At 39.7% G+C, this 25,509-nt stretch overlaps 1 protein-coding gene across 7 annotated transcripts in view; it reads right to left on the minus strand.

Moving 5' to 3' along the window:
- Positions 1-735: 735 nt before the first annotated feature.
- arhgap23b (Rho GTPase activating protein 23b) overlaps positions 736-25,509 on the minus strand; it is a 102,194-nt gene continuing 77,420 nt past the window's right edge. For 3 of the 7 annotated variants that reach the window (XM_040123027.1, XM_040123028.1, XM_040123024.1), the window contains exons 7-23: positions 22,874-24,320; positions 19,787-19,895; positions 19,373-19,412; positions 16,413-16,550; positions 15,368-15,676; positions 15,221-15,282; positions 14,328-14,434; positions 13,120-13,232; positions 11,810-11,962; positions 11,512-11,590; positions 11,257-11,330; positions 11,043-11,132; positions 10,830-10,955; positions 8,545-8,589; positions 8,353-8,446; positions 4,381-4,412; positions 736-4,301 (exon numbers count right to left, since the gene is read on the minus strand). In XM_040123027.1, the coding sequence (XP_039978961.1) occupies positions 3,306-4,301; positions 4,381-4,412; positions 8,353-8,446; positions 8,545-8,589; positions 10,830-10,955; positions 11,043-11,132; positions 11,257-11,330; positions 11,512-11,590; positions 11,810-11,962; positions 13,120-13,232; positions 14,328-14,434; positions 15,221-15,282; positions 15,368-15,676; positions 16,413-16,550; positions 19,373-19,412; positions 19,787-19,895; positions 22,874-24,320 (4,014 nt within the window). In that variant the 3' untranslated portion in view covers positions 736-3,305. The remainder of the gene's footprint in view (positions 4,302-4,380; positions 4,413-8,352; positions 8,447-8,544; positions 8,590-10,829; positions 10,956-11,042; positions 11,133-11,256; positions 11,331-11,511; positions 11,591-11,809; positions 11,963-13,119; positions 13,233-14,327; positions 14,435-15,220; positions 15,283-15,367; positions 15,677-16,412; positions 16,551-19,372; positions 19,413-19,786; positions 19,896-22,873; positions 24,321-25,509) is intronic. The other 4 variants (XM_040123030.1, XM_040123029.1, XM_040123025.1 and 1 more) reach the window with 2 other exon arrangements.

Consider the following 25,509-nt stretch of genomic DNA (forward strand, 5'->3'; position numbering starts at 1 on the left):
GACACATTTCCTTATTTTAAAAGCATTTCTACAGAAATTACACTTCGCTTCTGTAATGATGGGACTCGAGAAAAAATTTAGAAGAATGATCAAAGACGAAGCAGCAGAGGCAGAATTTTAGTCCCCAGTATATGTCAAGCACCAAGATTGTTACATCCTACATTTCCCATAATGCAGCTGCTATCTTTCAGCTTCACACCTAAAGTTTTTAACTTTAAGGCTTTCTGTAATAAATTTTCCAGGTCCAAGCTGAGGTAACGCTGATGACATTATGAAGGTTATTTGATATGACTAGACAAACCTCTGTCAGAGCCTATCAAGACCTTATACTACTGATTTACAGGCTGTTGCAGAGCTTTCTTTATAAAGTCTGTGGAATGCCATTTTAAGCTTAAGGATTCCTGTCAGCAGCTGGAGGCAAATATTATTTTGTGCAGAGGCTGATTTATCTCAGTGAAATCTGACAAATAAACTTTCTCTGTTTAACTCTGATGAAGTTCATGATATCAGTAGTTGATTTGGTTGACCGAGGGACAATCCACGCAGATCATTATTCTTAATGAGCGAAACCTTTTCAGTCTCATTACGACCTCCTCTGCATATACTGTGGTACCACATTACTGTGACACTACAGGCTTCAGTCTTTCTCCACATTCAATTTAGTATGATTATTGATATACTGTGGGACACATATTTACTTTTGAACCCATTTATGCCCTTAGTTAGATAAAAATAAATACGTACAGAATGATTTCCAAAACAAATAATTTATTATATTATTTATAATATTTATATACACAGGTTAACTTAACAAGGCTTTGTACAACTGTTATAAAATAGTACATGCACAAGGGCACAGATAGAGAGAAGGAAAGACTGAATTAAAATATGACTTTGACCAACACGGAGTCTGGTTGCACGACAGTGGTTGGCATTACAGTTGGGTTCAACTCCATTTTGTTTTTTCATACTCTAAAGTTCAGGGAAGGGAGCAAAACACTGAAAATGTGAACAGGAAAAATGCAAAAATATCACTCAGGTAAGACTAGGTAAGGTTTGGATTTAAAGAGGTTATTTGCCCACTTTAATCTTCTCCAATGACAATGCTATCTTTATAAAACTAATATAATGTATCAGCTGGAGTAACACTAAAGTTCTCTGTGTTGGCTCACCACGTTTCCATACTGTTCATACTGTACAACTACCCAAATAGAACAATAAAGAATTTTGGCATGACTTCACATAGCTGCCTAAAAAACAGTCTCTGATTAAACAAGCGTCAGTATCCTCAAAACTCTGGCCTATCTCTCCGAAACACACACACACAAAGGGAAGTACAACAAGCTTGTGTTGGACATTTACGCTTTGCATATTTTTATATGTCACTGACTCCATGCATGCATGTTTTAGACCATGGAAGTGTCAAGTCACATTGTCCAGAGAGAGAGTTTGTTTTGCTCCTATGGATCACTGAAGTTCCCTGTAAGTCCACAGAAGGATGTGGAAGAGAGTAAAGGGTTGAGAAGTAAACTGAAACGGCATTAGTGCACAGTGATATTTGCCCATGTGGATACCATCAAAGATATCATGAGTGAAATCCAGTGGGGGGAGACACCAACAGCACAGTCGATTGAAAAAAGAAAATCATTGCCGATGACTCTGCTGAATTGTTTGCCGGTGAAGGTTAGCTGGATCATCAGCAAATGGGCTCTGGAGTTGAATTTCAAATGTTTAGTGCTTTCTTTCTCTAATTTTTTTCTCCTTATTTATTATCATCATTCATCAATTTAAGTTTACAATTGAAGGGTTTAATTCCAAAACTTTAAAAAATATATGTTAAAGCTACTATGTTTAGGACTGCAAACTTCCTTGCTTTGACACTGTAAAACAATGACTGCACCAATTCACCAGGATTGTTCAAATTTTCTACAACTTCATCAGAATAATTTGAAAGATGTTTTAATCACACGGTGGCTTTAACTGATGTTCATTAGGGTTTAAGGTCATTTTGTCATTTTAGAAGGATTAATTCCTAGGAATATATCATTCCCTGGATTTCTCGCCATTAAGGAAGTTTGATTTTCAATAAGAAGTATAGATACTTAATCAAAACAATTCCTCTTAAACATACACCATCTTTGTATGGAAAAACACAAAGCCAAAGCCCTCTTTTTTGATATGGAGGTCATCATGTCTAAATGCAGCACTTCTTGAACACTCTGCATAGTGTCCATTTACAGATTTTGAAAAATGTAAACTGTAAATTGTCATATTAGCATGAAAAGGGGAGGAAACTAGGCCAGATGAGAAGTATTACCAGTTATATTGCTGTAAAGGCCCAAACACACCAGCATTTGAAATAAAAATTTCTGCAGCAAAATTAATTTATTTAAACGGAGATGTTGCAATTTGTTGATGGATCGCATAGGTGTGAAGTAAATCTGCAAACTACTTTCAGACTACTACAAAATACTTTAATTTGCACCACTGACCACTAGTAAACCATCTTGGGAATTCTGACCTTTGAGGGAATGGAGAGTCTGGGAAGTCCAGAACAGTGGAAGCTACTGTAGTTTATTTTTATTCAACCTCTCTGCAAGAGTAAAATGCTCCACAGAAAGGGGATGCTTTGTAGATCGTTATAAACTGTGTGAACATATTGTACTGTTAGTAATAACAGTCAAGTAACAAGCTACCTAGCTCAGAGAATTATTGTGACTGACTAAAGCTATCATGTTCCTGGCTGGTTAGCTTGTGAGCTGTTAGCTTGCAAGCTACAATAGTTCACCAACTCGGTCTTGCAAGTACACACTACGTCACCAAGCTTCTAGCACCACCTATTTCACAGGGACTCAAGGATGAACTTCACTGTGCCAATTTCTGGTGTAACTGTGCCTTATTTCTAAATTCTGGGTTCCGCAGGTATTTTCTCTCAGAGACATGTTCAGATTTTGGCGAGAATTTCAAAGGAAATACCAGGTTCAAAATTCCCTGTATTCAATCCGATACTCTTTGCAAAGTATATAAAGACATTGATAATTACATCTACAGTCATTTCGTAAGTAAAGGATCAAAACAGCTTCAAAAGTAGCTGAACAGTAGAATTTCTGTGTTGTTTTCAGAGTGAGTTTCAAAGGTTTCCAATGGTGATGATCTAATTTTGGAATGAAACTCAACAGATGTTCACAGTGTCAAAGAATTGTCCATGACGGACACTTGGTTTTAGAAACAGTGACACAGATAATCCAGTGTTAGTGAGTAAATGGCAAATACTTGGTTCTGCATTAGCAGATGAAACAGTCAAGTTAAACTACCACTGTATGTCGACGCCACGCTCTCATCTTGTCCCGCGGATCCAGGGCCGATCTCCTCAGAACCACAGTGGAAGATCCTGGGAAGCTCTGATCTATCCGTGCTGAGGAGGGGAGAGGGAGAGCCCTCTGGGCAAGACTAGGGAGAGGATCTATTTGCCGAATTGCCTTGGGGCCTACAATTGATCCCTGAGGAACCACAACACATTCATGCTGACCCTCAATGACTCTGATCACCTCCACCCTCTCTGCTCTCCACCCTCTGACTCTGTCCTCATTCCTGCCTAGCTCAAGGTCCAGGTTCATGGACATAGCCTTCGTCCTCCCACCTCTGGTCTTCCTGTAGCGGACTGGTGCTAGTTGGTTCCAGTCTGGCTGCTGTGTCCCATGAAAGCTGGAAGCCTGGTAGAGGCTGGGAAGCCTGTCGGGAGAAATCCAGAAAGGGACCATGGTGCGTTCTCTTGCCAGATTGTCAGGTCTCAAGTGGGAAAGAGGATTAATCACAGGTCTTGGGTATGTGGCATGGATTTGATGGTGTGAGTGGAGAAAGCTGTTTGGGCGAACCTGCAGTGGAGTACCCGGCAAAGTCATTCTATCCCTGTGCTCCCTTTCAAAAATTGTTGTGCCATTGCCTGTTTTTTTCTTCACGTCCTTTTCAGCCTCTTTTCCTCCTACCAGTGAATCATTTCCCTCCTGGGCCTCTCCATCTTTCAACCCATTTCCCTTTTCATCCCATTTTTCTTTTTTAGGAATGATATGTTCTCCCTTGGCTGCTTCTTCCTCTCCTCTATCATCTTCCTCTTCGCCACACACCCCCCCCCCTCCCCTGTAGCTGCTGGCTTTGACTGGCTCATGCTCAGAGTCCTCGTCGGCGCTGCTGCCCAGCAAATGGGTACTGAGGCTTTTTTTACGTTTGCGGGTCACAGCAGAGATGATGGACTTGGGCAGGAAGTCTCTGGCGTTCAAGTCTTTTTTGGAGCCCAAAGAATGCTGAAAGGTTGAAGTCCCAGTCAAATAATGGTAACTCTGTACTTCATTATTTATAATCCATGAGGTATTTCGTGCTTACCTTTGACTTAAGTGAATCACTGGTGGTGGAATCTATTAGAAAAGAATAAGATGTGGATCAGAACCATTATATCATTAAACATTGTGCAGTATTAGTGTTAGGAGTGGTACAAAGTTGTGATATCTGACTAATCACAGCAAACACTACCAGTCCTGCAACCTTTCAGGAGAACTCTAGCCATGACCTGAGGATTAGTCTCTAAATTCACGCAACCTTTCAGGAGAACTCTAGCCATGACCTGAGGATTAGTCTCTAAAATCACGCAAACAACCGTTACTGTTTTTTTAAGTTTTTACTTTAAGTAACAAAAATGGCTAGAATCTGTCTTTAACACCATCAAGGCAGAGCGGTTATAGTACACTGGTGGGAAACCAAACTTGGTTTTCTTTATGTCAAGACTGACATAAAGAAAATGAGGGGTTCAATCCAAGCGCAATAGAAACACCAAACACAAAAACACAAAGAAAAGACCTGTTCCTACCGAAGAGGCTGATCCACTGTGTCAGCTAGGGGAAACAAGTGCAGAAAGGTCCGGAAAAAATGAGAAATTGAGAAAATGAGTATTCACAGGCAGAAACATAAAAGCTGGAAAAATAACACAAAGATCTACAGGGAAAGAAAGACACAGAGTTGAGTCTGACTTGACTTGGCTACCAACTCGTAGTATTAGGAATACAGAATGTAGAGCATAGGTTAGATTTATAAGTAATTAAGTATTAGAGGTTTTAATTAGCATTAGTCATACTCATGCCAAGCTCTTTTCCCTGAGCTGTACTAAAGACTGTTTCTTATGTTCCCTTGAGATAATGCAAAATAGAGAGGTAAAACTTCCAGATCTAGACAAGCAAATGGATGATTTTCCATAAGACCCAGATAGGAAGGTTTATGCATCCTTGTAGGTCTCTCGCTTCTCTCTGGGGCTAAGGTGTGCATCAAACGGATGGACCACTCAACAGCACCTGAAAACCCCTCTACCCACACCTTTCCTAAGTCAGAATTGTGGAGACTGTATGGCAATTTACAAAACTTTCCAGAATCAAAAATTATGCCCATTTTATGCAGAAATTGGTCAGGTGTTCATAGGTGAGTGAGTAGGCGTGGTTTGAACCTCTCTCGAGTTCTTTATTTCATTCTTCACACAACTACATCAGTCAATTTTCGTCTCTGGTGAAGGAAAAGTTGGTTTATCATTTATTTACTTTCGGTGATGCTCCTATAGAAGTTTCAATGTCTCTCCCAGAGGTCTTAAACAGATGTTTTATGAGTCCAGGGGGGACTACATATGGAGCAGCCTGTAGCCTTACCATAAATGGAAATAAGCCAAGCTATGTTTGTCTCAATTTTAATTTAGGGCCAGTGCATGGACAGCACATGAACATCATATATTTTTCTTGGCTATGGATGATGTGTTTGGGTAGAAGTAAAGATAACCAATTGGAACTAAGTTCTTTGTCTCATGAAACACTATAAAAGATGATTGTAAGGCTCTTTCTAATGAGAGACTCTCCTTTGATTTGTTGTGATAAGGTTTGTTTGTCACCTATATTGTAACTTACAATATATTTCACCTTAACCTTATCAATGTTTTGTGTGTTAAACTGTGTTCAGTTGTTTGTAGAAAATCTTCAATAACAGTGTACAAATTAGTGCAACACGATGAATGCCTTTGTGTGTGCCGTTTAACCCATTATCAGGCCTTGCTCCTCTCTACAAAGGCAGTCTATTCCACCCACCCCCAAGTGGCTGCACTGTTATTAGTGCAGGTAGTGTTGTAATATTTTTTCCCTGGATTTTATTCTGATGAAGGTAATGTTTCCATACACAGTATATTTTTATCACTGCTAATGTTTATTTGCTCCTAAGAGTACAGAGAAGAAACATTTGCTTAAGATAATCTTCTCAGTCTCAAAGTCTGGGTCAGAAGTTGATGTTTCATTTCATATTCAGTCTTTTTGCAGGGATGAGAGTGTTAATTGTTACTCAGCTGCACCTGCCGGGAAGCACGCAGAATGTGTCACATCTGTGCAATGCCGATAGTACATCTGGCCCCAAGTCTTAAATTCAGGCAGGCAGGACACCTGCACTGGTGTCGGGCAAACCCCCACAACCACCTCCTAATGAGGGGCAAACGTTTTACGGTTTTCATAGAGGACAACATCCAGAGTTCTTCAAATGGCAAGCTAATAAGTTTCTACCTGCCATTTGGTGCCCACATGATAATTAATTGTCCCCAGAGGAGAACAGTTTCCACATCCACGTCCTCTGAACCTTCCTCCTCCATAACTGAAGTGGGGAGAGGGAGGGAACTAATATGAGGCCAGTCTGCTGTAGGCCTAAGAATAGGGTAAAGCAGGGTAACCTGCTAGGGCCTGAAACACTTCCCTTTTTCACTTCTGGCTTCAGCAAAGTTCCCAATTTATTTACTCCAGAAAAGTGGCAGTGGGCATTAGAAAACAATCCATGAATCACTGGGGGTTTTCTCTAAACAATATTGCATGTTGATATCCCAAACACAACACACACTTATAAAGTCCATCTTCTACTGGCATAGAAACACACAACCCATATAAGAGTGTCCTTGCTGGCACATTAGTTCATCTGCAAGCGATACTGAATGCCGCTATAGGGGGTCACAGCTGCAACTGGGACACCACCAGAAAACAACAGCTGAAGGGAGATAGAAGCTCCATCACTGGGAGGCCACCAGAGGCAGTGCAGAAACGGGTAGTAGAACTAGGGAAACTACAACCCAGGTAGGTTTCTAAGACTTTCTCTATCTTTCAAAATCACAACACAAATTGTCCCACACTGCACTGCATTGTCTGATCTCTACTTGAGTCAATCAAGTGGAGATCAAACAATCAGCTGGGTAAGCTGGTGTGTCTTGAAGAATCCACGTACCCTCACAGCAGGGGGATCACTTCCCAACAATACAGGGACATACATATGTAAAGGAGTGGAGAGAGTCTTTGTATGAAAGAGAACGCTCACTCCCTCCAAGCCAACTAATTACCCACTGAGCATGCAGGCAACTGCCATAGGATCTGCAGGGGGCCTGAAGCACCCTGGTTCATTTTGTGGCTATTAGTTTGTGGTCATTTAATTAAATTCAGATTTTTTTATCACTGTATGCACCATTAATGCAAATTATAAACTAAACTGATGGGTCCCTTAAGGAAACACCTGCATTTTTACCTAACCTTAAGATCTCTTCTTTGTGTTAAAATGTAGTTTTTAGTCTTACATGGTGATTTTTTCTAAATACATTTCTGCCTAATTTAGTTGCCACAAACATTACTAATAGAGCTGAAATAATACCCCGAATAATCATTTTAGGGTATTACTGGATTAAGTCATTTTTTAAGAAAAAATGCCAAACATTTACTGATTAAGCTTCTAAAATCGTATTTTTTTCTGGGTTTCTTCTATCGCAATACACAGAATATGTGTGTGTTTAGTTGGTCGGACAAAAAAAAGACATATGTCTACTTGGGTCTGCGAAACTGCAAAATTATTGATGTTTTCACTATTTTCTGCCATTTTATATACTTAATTGCTTAGTTGAGACAATAATCAGTAGAAAAATCAAATATGAAAATAATCACTAGTTTTAGCCCTAATTACTTACAAATACATACACAATGCACAGAGAGGAGTGGCAAACAGTGTCAGTGAAGGATCAAAGCTCATTTTTGCTCTATGGGGGTCCCAGTGGGTTAATTCAAACATATTTGCAATTTGCAACACTACCATAAAATATATGGTTAACAGTTTATAGAAGTGCCACTTATTTCAGGTTTTTTTTCAGAGATGCTGTTAAGAACAGAATAGATTTGAAAAAGTTTTTTTTTTTCTTTAACTGGCTATCAGTTAATCAGATAGATAAATTGAATCCCTCATAGTGAACATGTAAAGTTCACAATGTCACAGATTATATTATAACTTCAGTGTTGGATTATGGCTCCTCCTCACCTGATGCCTCTCCTGGCATGCCCGGCCTGCCAATGTTGGACAGCAGATGGTCAATGTTGGGCACAGGCTGCATGTCCCGCTTATCCTCTGGAGCCTTCAGACACACCCAGAAATACCCCAAATAAAAGTACAGATGAGGCTATCTGATTACAACCAATTGTACTGTATTCATGAAATACCGTGACAACATACCTCCTCTTCCTTATCAAGCTCTCCATCACTGAAGAACCAGTCATACTGTTGAAGTGATGAAACACAGTATCACTACATAGTTTTTTCAATTGCTAAAGTGCACTGGTCAACACTGAAGTCACCTTGTCAAAACTCTTCACACAGTCTGCAAAACAGAAGTCTATGTGGACCAAACAGTGAATCATTTGTCATTACTTTCACACAAAATGCATTAAATGACCATTTTCCAAAATCCATGAACTCTTTTCTCATTCATACTCCACCACCTGGAAAACACTATTTGCAGCACATTTTTCAAATGCTATCAGTTTTCAAAACTGTTAAAAACACATTCAAAATGATAGAGAGAGGCCAGTTTAAGGGTGCAACCAAATCAATAGTACAAGTCCTTCAATGATAATTGAACTATAATTACAGTACAATACAGTATGTTTATTTGTTTTACATGTACTAAAATTTTGAAATACATTTGTTTTGCTTGATTGTTTTGTGTTTTACAATAGGATCCCCACAGGAGAGAGAGACAGAATATACTGCATTTACATAGTGCTTTTCTAGTCTTATCAACCACTCAAAGCGCTTTACATTACTTCCACATTCACCTAAACAAATTCATACAGCACTTTTCTATACGCACACACACATTCATAAACCGATGATACATCGGAGGATTTTGGGGTTAAGCAACTTGCCCAAGGGCACTTCGACATGTGGACAGTAGGAGCCGGGGATCAAACCACCAACCTTCTGGTTAGTGGACAACACACTCTAGCACCTGAGCCACAGCGGCTCACTTGTTGAAATGGTTGCGTGCTAGAAGTTACTGGTAACAGTGACTGACGAGAACTTGAACTTTGATCTTGAACACATCGCCATCTGCAAAAAGGGCCGGCTAAGATTTTAAATTCTGCGAAGATTGAGTACTTTTAATGTGGACAAGACACTGATTGCTTTATTTTATAAATCCTTTATTGAGTCCATTTTAACCTTCTGTTGGATTTCTTGGAATGGGAACCTTAAAGTGCAAAACTATATTGTCCAACATTGTTAAAGTAGCCTGCAAAATAGTTGGCATGCAGCAGCTTTCTTTGGCAGATATCTATGACAGTCAAGTTTTGAGGAAGGGACTGCCTATCTTAGCCAGCCCTGACCACCCACTCTTGGGGGAATTAATTCTTCTCCCTTTTGGGCGGAGATACAGGTCCCCCAGGGTTAAAAGCAATAGGTTTAAAATTTCCTTTGTTCCAAGTGCAATAAATGCGCGTAATTTGTACTAAACCTTGACAGCACTTCTCAGCAGCATTTTATTATGGCTGCCATTCCAATGGTTTGACACTTTTAACGAACAGATACATCCTTTTTATATGGTTGTTTGCTGTAACTGTTGTGATAAATGTACAACGTCCTCTTGTATGTTGTGTTTCTATGTTTTTTGCCCACTACTGTAAACCACATTTCCCGTGGAGGGACAATTAGGATCACTGAATCTTTGAATCTGAATCTCTGAATTTCTTCTCCTGAAGACTGCCAGGTTTGGATTAGATATTCTAGAAGATACTTTCCAAGATGCATTGCTAGACAAAAAGATGTGATGTTGATGAGAACTTGTGGCCAAAAGCAAGAGAGAGGGAGGACTAGAACCCTCACAGTACTGTGCAGTATGAGTGATTATACTATAAACGTCGTTGATGGGGGGGTTTTGTAATTATTATTGCAGCCCTTGATTGTCAAGAATTTGTTTTTGGTTCAACTTTTTATCATCACAAGCAAATTACTATATGCAAAGATATAGAAAAAATAAAGGATATTGAAGCAAACTGCTGCATTTCTGATCCATTCTTGTTACATACACTTTAGTACAGTCAATAAAGTGTAAATGTTTTATTCTATAATGAAATACTGATTTATGTCAAAAATCATTCAAACCTCAGAGATCAAAGTTCATAATATATGTAATACTCCATTGTTATTGTTTTTTAGGTCAGTGTGTTATGAGTGACAATGAATGTTTTCTGAGTGAGAATTGTTGCCAGTGTTATAGTCTAATGAACTTATTTTGAGACATGTATTCATGTTTGGGTGGTTTGAGTGGGTTTTGGAGGTGAGATTAACTGTTTGGCCAAGATGAATGTTCGTAATGAAGACTGTATGAAGGGTCTTGAAAATGTGACTTCAGTAATGACTTGTAAATTGTTTGTAAATGAAAACTACCGTAACACAGAATACAAGACTGGCTACTTAAAATGGTACAGTATTTCTTGCACTAAAAAAATGCTGGGTCTTACATGCAGGATAAGTGTCTCCACTATTTTGTAGCGGTCAGGCATGTGAGTGACCATGTCGGTCATGTTGTCCTCTGACGTCCTCACCAAAGTGGGACCAAACACCAGAGCTAAGTTTCTTGGCTCCATCTAAGAATAGCATCAAAATTATGTCATGTCTGCATTATTGTCCACAGAACACAAAACCTTAACTGCTAATTAGAGCGGGTTAGGTACCTTATTCTTTTCAGAGTTATCTGCCACCCTCTTGAGGTGGCCCACCAGGAATTTGAGGGTGTGGTAATAGTAATCTGGGAGGTCATGGATCTGGATAAAGAAGGAAGGGAAGCAAGAAATGGGTATAGCAAAGAAGAAGATTTCAAGATGAAATAGAGAGAATCTATGACAAACATATTCATCGCTCTATATTCTACTGCCATTTTACACATACTAGTTTCTTCATGGTCTTCAGTCTGTCCTCTGCGTCTTCTATCCGGTTGGCATCAATGAAATCACTGTATTTGTCTGTGGGCAGAGAAGGTGTCGTGACTAACATACAATGAATGTTTTTTTTTAAAATAAAAGCATAACTATTTCAGCATTAAGTATGATTTCCACATGCAAACAACATGCATATTTTTATATTATACACTATACTTCATTAGGATCATGCTACACTTCATAATAAAGAAATGGCTGGCCTCACCATCAGTAAACAGAGGCTCAGGCAGTTTTCGGAAGAATGATTTAAGCAGGCTGCTAATTACATTCAGGTCCTGCCATCTCTGTGGAGACAGACAGAGGGAGGGTTTAGTGTTTCTGGTTTAGGATAATAAAAACAAGACCTCTACCCTAACAAAATGATTTCTGGTATTAAAGTAAAACTACAGCCTTGGTTAGTTATAACGCAAGCTAAGACATACAAGATAATTCTTTTTTTTTTTAAAAACTGGGTAATTAAGTCGAGCATGTTTCCGTTCATTTAAGCAACGTGTCCTCAAAACCTCCTCTGCAGTGTTGATGTCCATGCCCTTGTTTAGATGCTCCTGAAGGTTGGACACCATGGCGTTGTTCCCAGGCACCCGGTAGATGCCGGTGTATTCCAAACCCGTTGCCTCCACCACGCCACAACACATCTCCACTATCAGAGGGACAAACTGTGGAGAGAGAGTAAAATGAGTCAAGAGTTGTGGTCATTAAGGGGGAAGAGAGAAAAGTTGATGGATGCAAAAAGAAGTAACCAAGGAGGGAAGAAGAGTATAATTAACAAAAGCAGAAAGGTGTGGTTAGAGGACGGACAGAAAGGAAAGAGATGCAAAATAGAAAGTAGAAAATGACTTCAATAACCATTGTGTTGTGTCTTTTCAAATTTTCTACTTGGACATAAAATGATCTATAAATCAATATAGTTAATAGAACTGATGTGCTGAGTTTATTAACATTTCTCATATAGTCATCATGCTCTGTCTTTTTATAATGTGAAAAAAAGTTGCTTATACTTGAACCAATCCAAGCTATGAGACCTTAGACTGTTATGTTCCTTTGTTACTTTCACAGTCAGCCTACAGAAACATCAATCTGACAAGTCTAATTGACTGAAGGGCCCTATGGGCATGTAACAGCATCTAAATATCCAGACCATTAGTCATATCATATTTAGATAGTATCACTAAATAGCAGCATTCAATTTAAAACTGCCTTTTGTCACATGATAAAAATTATCAACTTGGAGAAATTTGGCTATCCTTTAAAAGGAATAGTTCAACATTTTGTGAAATCGACTTGTACACTTTTTTCTGAGTGAGATGAGAAGATTGATACCAATCTTGTGTGTGTGTGTCAAGTACAGTGCTGGAGCTGGGACATGGTATTTCTGTAAATGTTACTATGGTTACATTAGTCGTGCAGGCTATGCTCTCAATCAGTCAGCAGGACTGTTTTATGTAAATTACTGAATGGATAAGCAAAAAACTGAAATTTTAACTGATGAGAAAATTCACATTCCTTCACTGAATTTGAGTTTCTCTGTCTCTTGTATTAATGCTTTAACAAATAAGGGAAAATACAAATAGCCCAGCTTATTCTAAGTATCTACAGAATATTTCTTGGAACAAAACACAGTATAACTTTAATGAATATGAAAATGAAGAGGAAACTTTGAACCCCATCGACTATGTTGTTCGTCTTGTCATTTTGTCTACAAATAAATGGAGTTATTAAGACGAAGTAGAATTCACATTATGTTTGTGCTATGAATCATGTTGTTGGTGTAGTTGTTAATTTCTGGCCTCATTATAGAACATTGAGGGTTTACTTTATGGTTGACAGCAGGCTGACAGTCCTCCAGGCGCACACCAAAAGCCTTTGGACTGCCCGTCTTCTTGGCTTTCTTCATGATGTTGATGCCCCACAGTGCCTTGTTGTCATCTGACGACACACACACACACTTAAAGTTAATATTTATATTCACATGTAAAAATAACTTAGAATTGACTTATAAAATTGACAGTTTAACATCACTACCTGACCAACATTTGATTTTGAATAACTACAGCAGGAATCTACAGCTATACTAGCAGCTCTGTGAAGCACCTCCTGTGGCTGTAGGTGAATATTGGTTTTGCTTCACAAATTTAATGATAAAGCAGACATTCTGACAACAGGGTGGTTCTACAGAAAAACCATCCATCCTCCAACTATAACTTTGACATCAAAGTTCATTGAAATTAAAGTGTTACCGTTCCCAGTGTCTGGGACTGTGACTAATATCTTATGGTGACAGTGAAATCAGGGTATTCTCAAAATGATTATAATTCATCCACAAGGATCACTGGACACAAAACTAAAACTTTCTGTGTGCTAACAAGGACTGTTTTATCTAAGAACACATTTTATTGTCTATTCAGGCACACCAACTGGTTATTCACTGTTCATCAGGCAGAAACCATAGTTTAGATAATTTCCTAGTATTTATTTTTCTCCTTAAATATTAAACTAATAAATTATACATACATATTTGGGGCAATTTGGCCCAGTATTGTGGGCAAAGAAGGTCACACACAGATAATAAGCAAATAATGAAACATGTATTGCAGAAATTAGAACTTGTTTGTTGTTGTTCATGGATTATTTATCATTAAAATCAGTATTTCAAGATGTAAAATAGCACTAAACACAGTCCAGCTGAGGCTGATGGGAATGTCGCTAGTTTTGCAGTTATTTGGTCATTATTGGACAGTATTGGACAAGTTGAAATTTTGACCTCATGGTGGTGCTAGATGAAGGGTCAGAGGATCACCAAAGTCTGTGAATGGATGAATGAATGTCTGTACAAAACTTTACAACAATTCATCCAATAGTTGTTGAGATATTTCAGTCTGTACCAAAGGGCTGAATAACCATGCAGCTAGCTTGGCCAAAAGGCAACACCAATCTAAGTGTTTTAACTTTGCTGCTTTTAACCAACAGTTAGCAGTCTGTTGTATGCTGGTGAACATTAAGCAGAGGAATGTTTGTACCCACCAGTTCTGGAGGCGCGGTTCACTAAGGTGTTGTCAGTCTTAGCCAGGAGGAAGGGAGGCATCATACGGTGGACTCTAGGAGAGGAATCAGGCTTGTTACCTGTCAGACTGCGCCAAGAGAGAGAAAAGATGGTCAAAAATGAAATATGTTGTGATTTAAGGTTATTCTTTGAGGATGGGGTTTCAAAGGAATTCAGGAATGCACTGTGCATTCTTATTCAGGTCTTAATATTTTCAATAGTTTCCATATGCTGCCGTGTTATTCTTGGTTTTTGGAGAATGAAGTTCAAGTTATTAGTGTTTAAGCCCCCCGAAGGGGTCAGTTTATTATTATTATTAATTTTTTTTTCTCCCGATATAGCTGTAAGCTGGAACGAGCTAGAATCACGAAACTTCGGCAAATAACTGGAAATCATGCAAAGTGTTTCCCGTGAAAAATTTGCCTAATCGGCCAGATCGGCTCATGCGCTGTAAATAAGGTCAAAAAATTCAGGAGACTTCCTATGCTATCTCCTGAACATACACACAGAGTTTCGTTCAAATGTGATGAAGGGGGGACAAATGGCAGAATGTGTGCAAATATTGAAATGCTGGAGGCTTTGTGATGATGAAACAAGTGTTTGCTTGTTCTCACCTATTCTTTATACAGAGTTAAACTAGCTGAAGTGACTTTGCTTAGCTTTGTGAAGCCTGAAACTCACTTGTTGCTGTTCGCGGCTTTAATTTTTGACAACTGCACTTTTTCCTTCTGTTAAGTGCAAAAGGGCTTGAACCCAGAATCGCAGTATGCAGCTATATTTGTTTCTGACCAGATTATCGCCCAGAGCCACAGCAACTCCTGATTACACAAAGGTAAGGGACAGACGTTAACTAAATATAATTCACCGTGCTGACCTGTGTTTTCTGTAATCATTCAGCTTCTTGTTGATGAGAGCTTGTCTTGAGAAACCAATCTCCTGGGATATATGAAAAGGAGGAATTAGTTCAGTATGTGTGTGTTTGTGTAAACTGTATAAGACTAACTACGTATGAAGTTCTAACCTCACTGTCGGTCTTGCTGTTCTCCCTGATGACCCTGATCCAGGCCAGCATGTCATCCCTGTCCTCAGCCTGCAGCAGGTACTCACAGAAGTCTTGCGTGGTGAGCCTCAGGGCGTGCTTACGCTTGGTTTCACTGTAGGCGATGTCAATCAGGCAGCCGTAGATGCTGACTGGGGGATGCTCATTCTGGCCGGGCCCCGCCCCTGCCCCATGAAGGACCGCCTCTCGCTTGTCCTTGTAGAGGAAGAGTAAATTGGAACGAAGCACAGAGAAAACGTGTTTCCATGGCCGCATGCCACCACCAACTTTCTATAACAAGAAGAGCCACAAACAGGAATATACCTTTAGTATGAAATTTTGAAAAAGAAACCCTGTTATTAACTCTTCCCTAAATCCCTCACCCAAACACCAACTTTCCAATCACAGCAATGGTAGCAAATGTAACTTGACTTGGCAGGTCTGTCAAGGTTTGGTTTTTCCACAGGCCAAAAAGATGTGCTTTCAGGTGAGTGGTGTGGCAGCACTCATTGCAGGAAGTGAATGACATGACCACTAACAGCTTAAGTACAATGCTATTATCAGAAGAGTGCATTAGATATATATTACAGTGAGAGAGTATGCCATGTGGGTGTAAATGTGGACTCAATATGACTGCCTGAGCTTTTGAAGCCCAGCTCACAGTTAGCCGAAGACATCCCAATGAGACAAAGTTTTCAACCAACTCATAAAGTTAATGTTAATCAACGAACATGATTCAACAAGCTACAGCAGCTACAGCTGATAAAATATGCAGGTGATAGTGGACATTTCAACCAGCAAAATGAAGTCACTAGCTAAAAATGAGAAGTAAACTTTTGTCTACGTCTCTCTGACGTGAAGGACCCATTGTTTGAGAAAAGAGTAACATAGATTTCAAGTGGTAAATTTACTGTTATCAATACCAAATTAGAAAGCTTGACAGGCATATCAACAGTAGCTTAGGGTGGTATGGCTTACTGAAGGGCCAATCAGCTTGCAATGGGTGTGTACATGCTATGTGCTGTACCTTTCCCTTCTCTGTGAGGATCTGTTTGTAGTGTAGCCAGCCCTCCTTGCGAACGTCACTAAAAGTGATGGTTCCCAGTTCAGAGGTGGAGTGGCGCTTGGACCGAGCCTCCTCCTGAGCTCGCAGGCTCTCCAGGGACTGAAACATAATGAGTTATTAAAGAATTCACATTGTTCACTGTTTACTTACAAAATATAAATAGAAAGTACGTGTACAGTATACACCAAAACTGAGTACACCCCTGTGCAGCATCACTAAAATGTTCAATGATTCAAAATTGTACCATTTCACAGTAATTGTATTATTTTCAATTCGAAGTGTAGGGTGTTTTATCTTATATATAATTATAAACAAACAGGTTAGATAGACTATATTGAAAATACAGGCCCCAAAGTACAATGTCAATGCAAGAAAAGTCAGTTTACGTGTCCCCAATGCAGCAAAAGTTATAAAACCTGTGATTTCCAATTAAGGATGATTGCATGAACAATGTTATAAAAGAACCTGAGAACACCACAGCTTCCTCAGTTTTGGCCTGGGTTTTGTCTAATGCAACATGGCTCCATATGGTAAGGAACAGCCTGTACAAGTAGGAATCCAGAATTTGAGATTTCATAAAGATGGGAGAGGGTAAAAAGAGCATCAGTAGGCTACTTAACATAAGGTGAAACACAGTCGCAGCAGTGGTTAGGAGGTATATATAGAAGTTCCAGTGGCCATCCTCGAAAATAACATCACGCACAACATCAAGCAATTCACTATTTACACAGCCTTGCAATGAAAAACACATGAGGAAGTGCTTCTTACTTGGCACAAGGATTATCTGGGGAAACTGGTATTTCAGTGACTGATCAGACAGTGGACATTGCATGAAATCAACCTCTATGGACAGCGCGCAAGAAGAAAACCACTGCTCAAAAAATTGCACAAAAGTGCAAGGTTAAACTATGCCGAAGACCATGAAAAGAAGCCTGATGAATGTCAGCTGCACATTCTTTATTCTGATGAAACCAAAATAAATTTGTTTGGATTAGATGGGGTCCTGCATGTTTGGTGCGGACCTGGCCAGGAGTACCACAGTGACTGCATTGTGCCGACCGTGAAACATGGAGGTGAGAGTGTGCTGATATTGGACTGCATGAGTGCTAAAGGTGTAGGGAAGATGACATTTATAGATGGCACTTTGAATGCAGGTTTGTATACCCAAATACGGAATAAAAAGACGACTCCCAGCTCAAGAAGCTTGGTAGGAGAGGAATTTTCCAACATGACATGATCCCAAACACACTGCAAAAATCACACAACAGTTTGTAAAGAAGAAAACAAAGGACAACTATAACCTGACCAGGTATGTTCCCTGACTTGAAATCCAGTAGAACAGCTTTAAGTTGAGGATTTTCAGTCAGGATTTAGAGTCCATCATAGCACAGCGACAGCACTGGTGAAAGTTAAAAATGACCTTCTAATTGCAACGGACAAAGGACTTGTCTCCATACTTGTCTTGTTAGATTTTAGTGCTGCAATTGACACTATTGACCATCAAATCCTATTACAGAGACTGGAACATCTAATTGGCATTCAAGGAACCGCTCTAAGTTGATTTAAGTCCTATTTATCAGATCAATTTCAGTTTGTAAATGTTAACAATAAATCCCCCATATACTCAAAGTTAGTCACAGAGTTCCATCTTTTCTGTGCTTGGACCAATTCTATTCATCTCATATATGCTTCCTTTAGGCAATATTATTAGGAAACACTCCCTAAAATTCAATTGTTATGCAGATGATACCCATTTGTACTTCTTTGAAGCCTGATGAAACTGATCAGTTAGCTAAACTTCAAGCATGCCTTAAGGACATAAAGACCTGGAGGACCAGTTTCTGCTATTAAACTCTGAAAAAACTGAAGTTATTGTACTTGGCACCCAACAACTCAGAAACACATTATCTAATGATTGCCCTGGCCTCCAGCACTACCGTTAGGAATCTTGGAGTTCTCTTTGATGAGGATATGTCCTTTAACTCAATCATAAAACATACTTCAAGGACTGGCTTTCTTCACCTAAGTAACATTGTTAAAATCATCATAATGTCTTGTGTTACTTGTAGGCTGGATTAGTATGATTCCTTATTATCAGGCTGCCCCAACAAACCCCTAAATACTCTACAGGTGATCCAGAATGCTCCAGCGTGAATAATGACAGGAACTAGGAAAAGAGATCTTATTTCTTCTGTGTTAGCTTCTCTGCATTGGCTCCCTGTAATATCCAGAATAGAATTTAAAATCTTCCTCCTCACCTACAAAGCCTTTAATGGTCAAGCAGCATCATATCTTAAAGTGCTCATAGTACCGTATTACCCCACTAGAACACTGCACGCCCAGAATGCAGCATTACTTGTGGTTCCTAGAGTCTCCAAAAGTAGAATATTTATCAGGCTCCTATACAGTGGAACCATCTTCCAGTTTGGGTCCAGAAGGCACACACCTCTCTATGTTTAAGAGTAGGCTTAAAACCTTCCTTTTTGATAAAGCTTATAGTTAGGGCTGGCTCAGGCTTGGCTTGAACCACCCCCTAATTATGCTGCAATAGGCCTAGACTGCCGGGGGACTTCCCATGATGCACCGAGTTCCATTATATTTAGTTTGTTATTAATCTTATTATTAGCCCTATTATTGTAATTATTAGTTTTATTATTAGTCTCATTATTATTATACATCTTTATTTGGTACCTGTATTGTACTATGCCCACACCCCCCGGACCTTTCTTAATGAGTCAACATTTCTGTTTTTCAAATTAATTGGCTTCATTCTTCTTGGACTTCAGCTCAAAACAAATGAAACTGTATTAAAATGGACAGGATTTGTAATTACTTAACATTTCAGTGATACTGACAAGGGGTGTACTCAGTATTGTTGTATACTGTACATGTGGTCAAGTCTAATAATTACAACAACTCACCCCATCAGTGAAAAAGCTCTTGACCCTTTTTGGTAGTTTGCTGTGGAACAGAAAACATACAAGTTACAACAAAAGCATTCTAGAGTGCAGACAGTGTCTGTGTTTTGAAGAAATTATTTCTTCAGAAGAGAAATATATATATTATATACAGTAAACATAAGTTATAAAAACTAACAACAGTCAAAAAGTGAAACTCTAAGAAGTAGAACAGAGTTTTTACTAAGACTTTACACTAATAATCTTAATGAAGCTACATCTACAGTGAAGTAAAAATCCGCTCCTAAATGATGTTTGTCAATGTAATGTTGGGGTATATACTGTATATTTGTACATTTCTGAGACTATTTACTACAAAGGTGGACTTCTCTGTAAACAATGCAGCTTGTCTGAGTGTCATCTGAGTGTCTGACTTACGAGAAGACACGGCTTTCTTCCCTGAAGGTGTTGAGCCCCTCATCACAGGACTTGGATCTCTCAGTGGTGATGGCCAGCAGGTAAGAGGACCGACGACCTTTAATACTACCTGAAGAGACAAGAGACAAATCAGAGTAGAAAAGAGAGAAGGAGAACAACACAGAGGGTTGAAAACATGCAATGTATTGTTGTGACATGTGAACTGACAAGAAGATGAGTGATTGATTTGCTGTTTCAAACTCTGAATGATTAATATAACATTAGCCAGGTGGATGAATTAAAGGATTAAACATTCATACAGCATATTAAAGGAATACCTTGACATTTTCATTTTAGGTTTTCAATACATTTTAGCTGAGTGTGCTAACAGCATGCAGTGTCACTTTGTTGTCAAGTGTTTTAAATGAAAATCTAGAAACGATGGGGAAACATTTTCTCCAAATGCAGCAAAGAAGCATTCTAAATTTGTTTCAGCTGTGATCTGCATTACTGACTGATTTCATCTGCATAGCCAAGCTCAACGGTATAATAGTTTTAAAGCCTTGTGCAATACCAAACCGAAGATTTATTTTCCAAAAACTGAATGAATTCTTAAATCGTAAATGTCACCGTACCTCTTTAAGATGAGTCTGAGGCTAAGGCTAGACAAATATATCAGTCCACTGTTTCCTCTACCATTGCCTTGGGGGCGCAGCCCATCCCCCCAATGGACCCCCCCCGTCCTCCCAAGAAACCAAAGAAAAAAACGTAAAAAATTTAAAATAAAAAAATATATATATTTTATTTATTTTATTTACCTAATTTATGTGTACTTGCTAAATTTCAGCTCATGGTGAGAGTCTCTGCTGTGTTTTGCTGTCATTTACGGTCGCAAGCCCACCCCATTCCCCCGCCGACCACTGTCCGACACACTGCAATGTTCCCAAAAAAGCAATTACATAACTGCTTGTCATATTGACTCAAAAACACTAGCAGTGGGGTTTGGCAGTGCCAATTCAAACATAGTGGAGAACATACTGTATATTGGTCAAGCCCTCTCTAAAGCCTTTCAGTATTTTGAGTAGGTGAGTGAGACTCACTGCAGTCCTAAGAATGAATTCAGACAAAGGCGGAGAGGGAGAAGAAGGAGAGGGTGTGGGAGACAGAGTTGGAAGTGAGGGTGGCCATAGTGGAGGCCTGGGAACTGGACACCACAGAGCAGGCTGGTACATAGCAGCCTGTAGGTCAATACTAGGACTGGTGAGCTCATCTGTAAGGTCATCGTCACAGGTATGCAACAAGGGGTGAGAGATAAGAGATTAAGCACTGATAGGACAAAAGAGAGTTTCCTCAGGCACGGCTTTGTTTGTTAAAACATCTGTCTGAGGCAGAGCTACTCTGGAGATATATCTCTGTTGAAGGAGAATTACAGAAAATTAGCCAACTGACAAATCTAAATGGAAAACACAGGAATTTTTTTTAAAGCAATGCAATGTACATGTTACTGAATGGTGACCACTGTGCCCACAAGTGGCATTTGCAGGACAATGGCAGACTGAATTTCATTTAATTTCCCAGGATGGCCATGACGACAATTTCCATCAAGTGACATCCATCTATCCATCTATCTCTCTATCTTGAAAGACATAATTATTACTTTACCTGACTGAGAGTGGACTGGGACAGCAAGCAGAACACAACAAACGTGTGTGTTCACATCACATCCTAAAGACCATAATTTTGAGCATCTGAGTTTTAAAAACTGTTCACATCAGTCAGCTTCTTGTGTTATCCACTCGGAGATATCAGATTTTACTAACTACAATATCTCCCACTTTGAAAGAAGAGCAATAGAAAAAGATGAGTAAAAATGGCTGAACACTATATATAAATAAAATCAGCGCTTATGTTGGCAACAATAGAGGAACCCGTAGGAGCATGATTGGGAGGAGTGGCCTGCCTGATCTGAACCTAGGTGCTTTGTTATTAGACTTCTGTGCTAGCCATGAATTGGCCATAACAAACACCATGTTCAAGCATAGGGTGATTAATAAGTGTACTTGGTACCAAAACACCTTAGGCCAAATATTGATGATAAATGGGAGGAGGAGAGTTTATGGTTTGGGAACCTTTACATTGCTTTTCTGCTCAGTGAACTGTCTCACTATTGTCAGTTCCAAAGCAATAAGCTTTTCTTAATTTTAGCTTTTATTATCTATGAGCTACTGGTCATACCAGACCATGTAAGGCTATAGCAGCACAACCTCTGTGTGTACTGAAAGAGTTCACTTTTCATTTCTTAGAGGAAGTATGTGTTATTTTTCTTTCAAAAGTTACATTGTCTGGCTTTAAAGTTCCAGTTTTGGTTGTGGCATTCAACCCCACATAGTTACAGGCTAGTGTTCAGTTTGAATTAGCCTGCATATTCTCTGTTTGTATACATATATATATAATAGTGGTATGCCTCAACAGTTCCCCTCCCAAACTCCTTACCTTTCTAACCAGGCTTCGGTCTACAGTGATGTTACCCTGCAAAACTAGTATTATTTGGCCTGTTGACTGAGCCTATAATATTATTTCTGCCTCCAGAGCAGCTCTGTTTCTGAGAATAGTTTAAATAACTAAAACAGTATACAAATATTGGAAGGTAAAGGTTCAAAGACAGACCAGATCAATCAGCACTCATCCACACTGTTTGAAACACATACAGAAAACTCATTATGTTTACATGTATATAACATACACAGACTCATAGAAGTATAAACACATAAAAATGTTGAAAAGGATAGAAACACAAAAAGAAAAGGTAAATTTCTAAATGCTCACATAAATTAAGTGAAATGTTGAAGAGCTCTGTAGCAACAGACGACATAATAATACATACATAATAAAACCATAGAGAAATGTGCCTGTTAATGAATTCAAATGCCAGTAAAATTGTTTTTAAGAGACAGTGTAATATCATCTGCAGAAAGACATTTTTGAATTTTACACCACTTCTAGAATAATAACAAATGAATGCAAAAATGTGTTATGCTCCACTGTATTATGTGAACATTTTTGAGGTAGCTGTATAAAGTCAGTTGCTACATAGGAAAGGTCACTAACCTATGAAGGGAATAGAGGACAAAGAGTCATATGCATGCTGTGCCAGGCTACCACTGGCCCTGCGGTTGGGGCAAGGCCCCACAGAGACAGGAGAGGGGGTCCCTGGTGAAGGTGTCAAACCAGGGGGCTCTGGTGACTCCTGATGTGTGGTGTAGTGGGGATGTCGAAGAGCCTGAACGTGGATCCGGTGGCCTGAAGGTGGTTTCTGCCTAAGGACCACCTCTTGATTCAGAGAGATGGGAGAGATGATCTCCCTGTCCTCACCCAGCTGGGATCTCTCCTCCTCTGACCCAGACAAGGCAGGTGTGGACTGGGGCCTAGGTACCACCCCTCCCTCACTATCTGCAGGGCTGCTCCTGCTGCCGGTGCTCCAGTTGAGGTGGGGGCTATTGTAGCTGGGCTCTCTGAAGGAATGGAACTGCTGGAGGAGGTGGCTAACTTTGTGGGATAAAGAAGGACTCTGGCTTTTGTAGCCCAACAGCTTTTCATCTTTTACTCGCCTTGTTTGGGGTTCAGCTACCTGCTGACCTGACTGCCTACTACTGGGAAGCACTGTGAAGGAGGCTGTGATGGGGGATGTCACTGTGGTTTGGTGCTGATGCCCTGCTGAGGCTTTCTGGTCTATCTGCTTGCTGAATTTTGTCATTTGGGAGCTTTGTGAAGTGTTTTCAAATCGTGGTAAGACCAGTGATGAGGCTTGTGCCAGCGTTTCCACAGAACGCCCATAGTTGTGCTCATATTTGGCATAAGCTGCAAGCAGGCCCTCTGAGCACGACCGGCTTCCTGGTCCGGATACACCACCCAAGCCACCTAGCCAACAGGAATCATGGGATGCAGCAGCTGCCCGGTGGTGGTAAAGGAGGGTTTCTCTTCTGCGTTTCTCTGAAGACGCTGTGGGGACAGATGTGGGTCCAGGGCTGAGTGCCAACCCCAGCTCCGCTAAACAATCCCGAGAAATACTCGAGCAGGGGGACATGCGCTCTGCAGCCTCAGCCTGGCTGTAGTACCACTCAGACAGAGCCTGGTGGCAGAGGGTGTCGGCATGGGTGCTGGCAGAGGTTGGTAGGCTGCTCTTCCTTGTTGGAGGCAGTGTTGCAGAGACAATGGCAGCGTTGTGGTTAGCAAAGTGAAAGTCTAGTGCGCTGATGGCTGAAGAGCAACGGCCATAGTGCCTCCCTGACAGGGGAAAGTGGCCACTGGAATCCTCAGGACTCCCGGGCCAGCCAGAGGTTGGGTTAGAAGCAGCAGGGGCGTGGTTATCCAGTGAGGTGGTGTGGCCAGATCGGCACTGCCAGTTGTCCAGGAGACTGTGGAAGTTGTAGCTGGGCTGGGGGACTGTGGAACCGGGGTTAGTGGAAGGATGACAGAGAGGCGGAGGCCCAGGGAGGTTCTGGGCCTTGCCTGAATATGGCTCATTGCCTTTCAGGTAGGCATCCTCGGAGTACGCCTGAGGACAGGAATGGTCAGGGCACAATGTAAAACATGACAAAAAGGATAAAAGAACAAAGATGGCAGGAACAGCTAGAGGGCAGAGTGAGGCAGATAGTACAGTGTGCACCGTGCAGGAACATTTCTTTCTGTTTGTCCTATAAAAGTTTAATCCTTATTGTACAAACAACACTGGAACTTTATTTACTTTAATAATGTTAAGGGCAGTTATTACTGCATCAAAGGTGTATTACTTGTCTATTTTTTTTTCTACTTTTATTTTATTTATTTTACTCTGTTCTGCTTTGATTAATTTTATCATTCACTTGTTCAATTGTTTTTTAAGTTAAAAAATATAGTTATTATTACAGTAACAATCATAATAATGCATTTCCTTACTTTATATAAAGCACTATAATTAAATAGTGCTATAAAAATAAACTTGCCAATAAAAAAGTGTTGCAATATCAATTTCACTTCAATCAAATTTTAAATGATAAGGCTGGCATTATGTTATACTTTTGTCATTGTCAACAAATCCCATTAAAATGCCAAAACCAACAATACGTTAGTCCATTTCTCAATACTTTCCAAACAAGTTGGACTCGAAGTTACCCAAGACACCTGACAAAGACGCCTAACAAATATATAGTTTCATTACCAAAAAAAAAAAAAAAAAGGCTAAGTAATTTCATTAAACAGCTGAATGCTGTAGTTTTTAACGAAAGTTACTGAAACAGACGGAAATAGTGCATTTGTTGGGGACTATTTTAATCCACATTTGGTGCTCTAGTGAGTATTTGGGGCAGCAGATAGTGTGTTTGGGATTAAATCAAAATAAACTACAGTATGTGTTCATTGTAATAAAGGAAGATGTCATCCAGTGCAATACACTGCTGTGTTTTTAACTGTTTTTGGATAAAAATGGAGCTCAGAGGATGAAGATATATCACGCTTTGATACAAACACAATACTTATTTAGTAGGGGCCTTCAGTGTTGGTTTGCTTCTGCATATGAGATTTGTGGACAGGAAGGTAAATATATCCCCAATCTTATCCTTTAAAAGGTCGAACACAAGGTTGACTATTTAAGCTGACTAGAAAACTATCAACTAACGTTTGTAGATACTCATTCTCTGCATGTGTATTAAAAAAAATAAGATAAAAACTGTTTATAAATAATATAATTTAATGAGCTCTGTGTTGGT

Source organism: Xiphias gladius, unplaced genomic scaffold (assembly GCF_016859285.1).
Source record: "Xiphias gladius isolate SHS-SW01 ecotype Sanya breed wild unplaced genomic scaffold, ASM1685928v1 HiC_scaffold_1473, whole genome shotgun sequence".
In the NCBI taxonomy this organism is placed as follows: Eukaryota; Metazoa; Chordata; class Actinopteri; order Istiophoriformes; family Xiphiidae; genus Xiphias; species Xiphias gladius.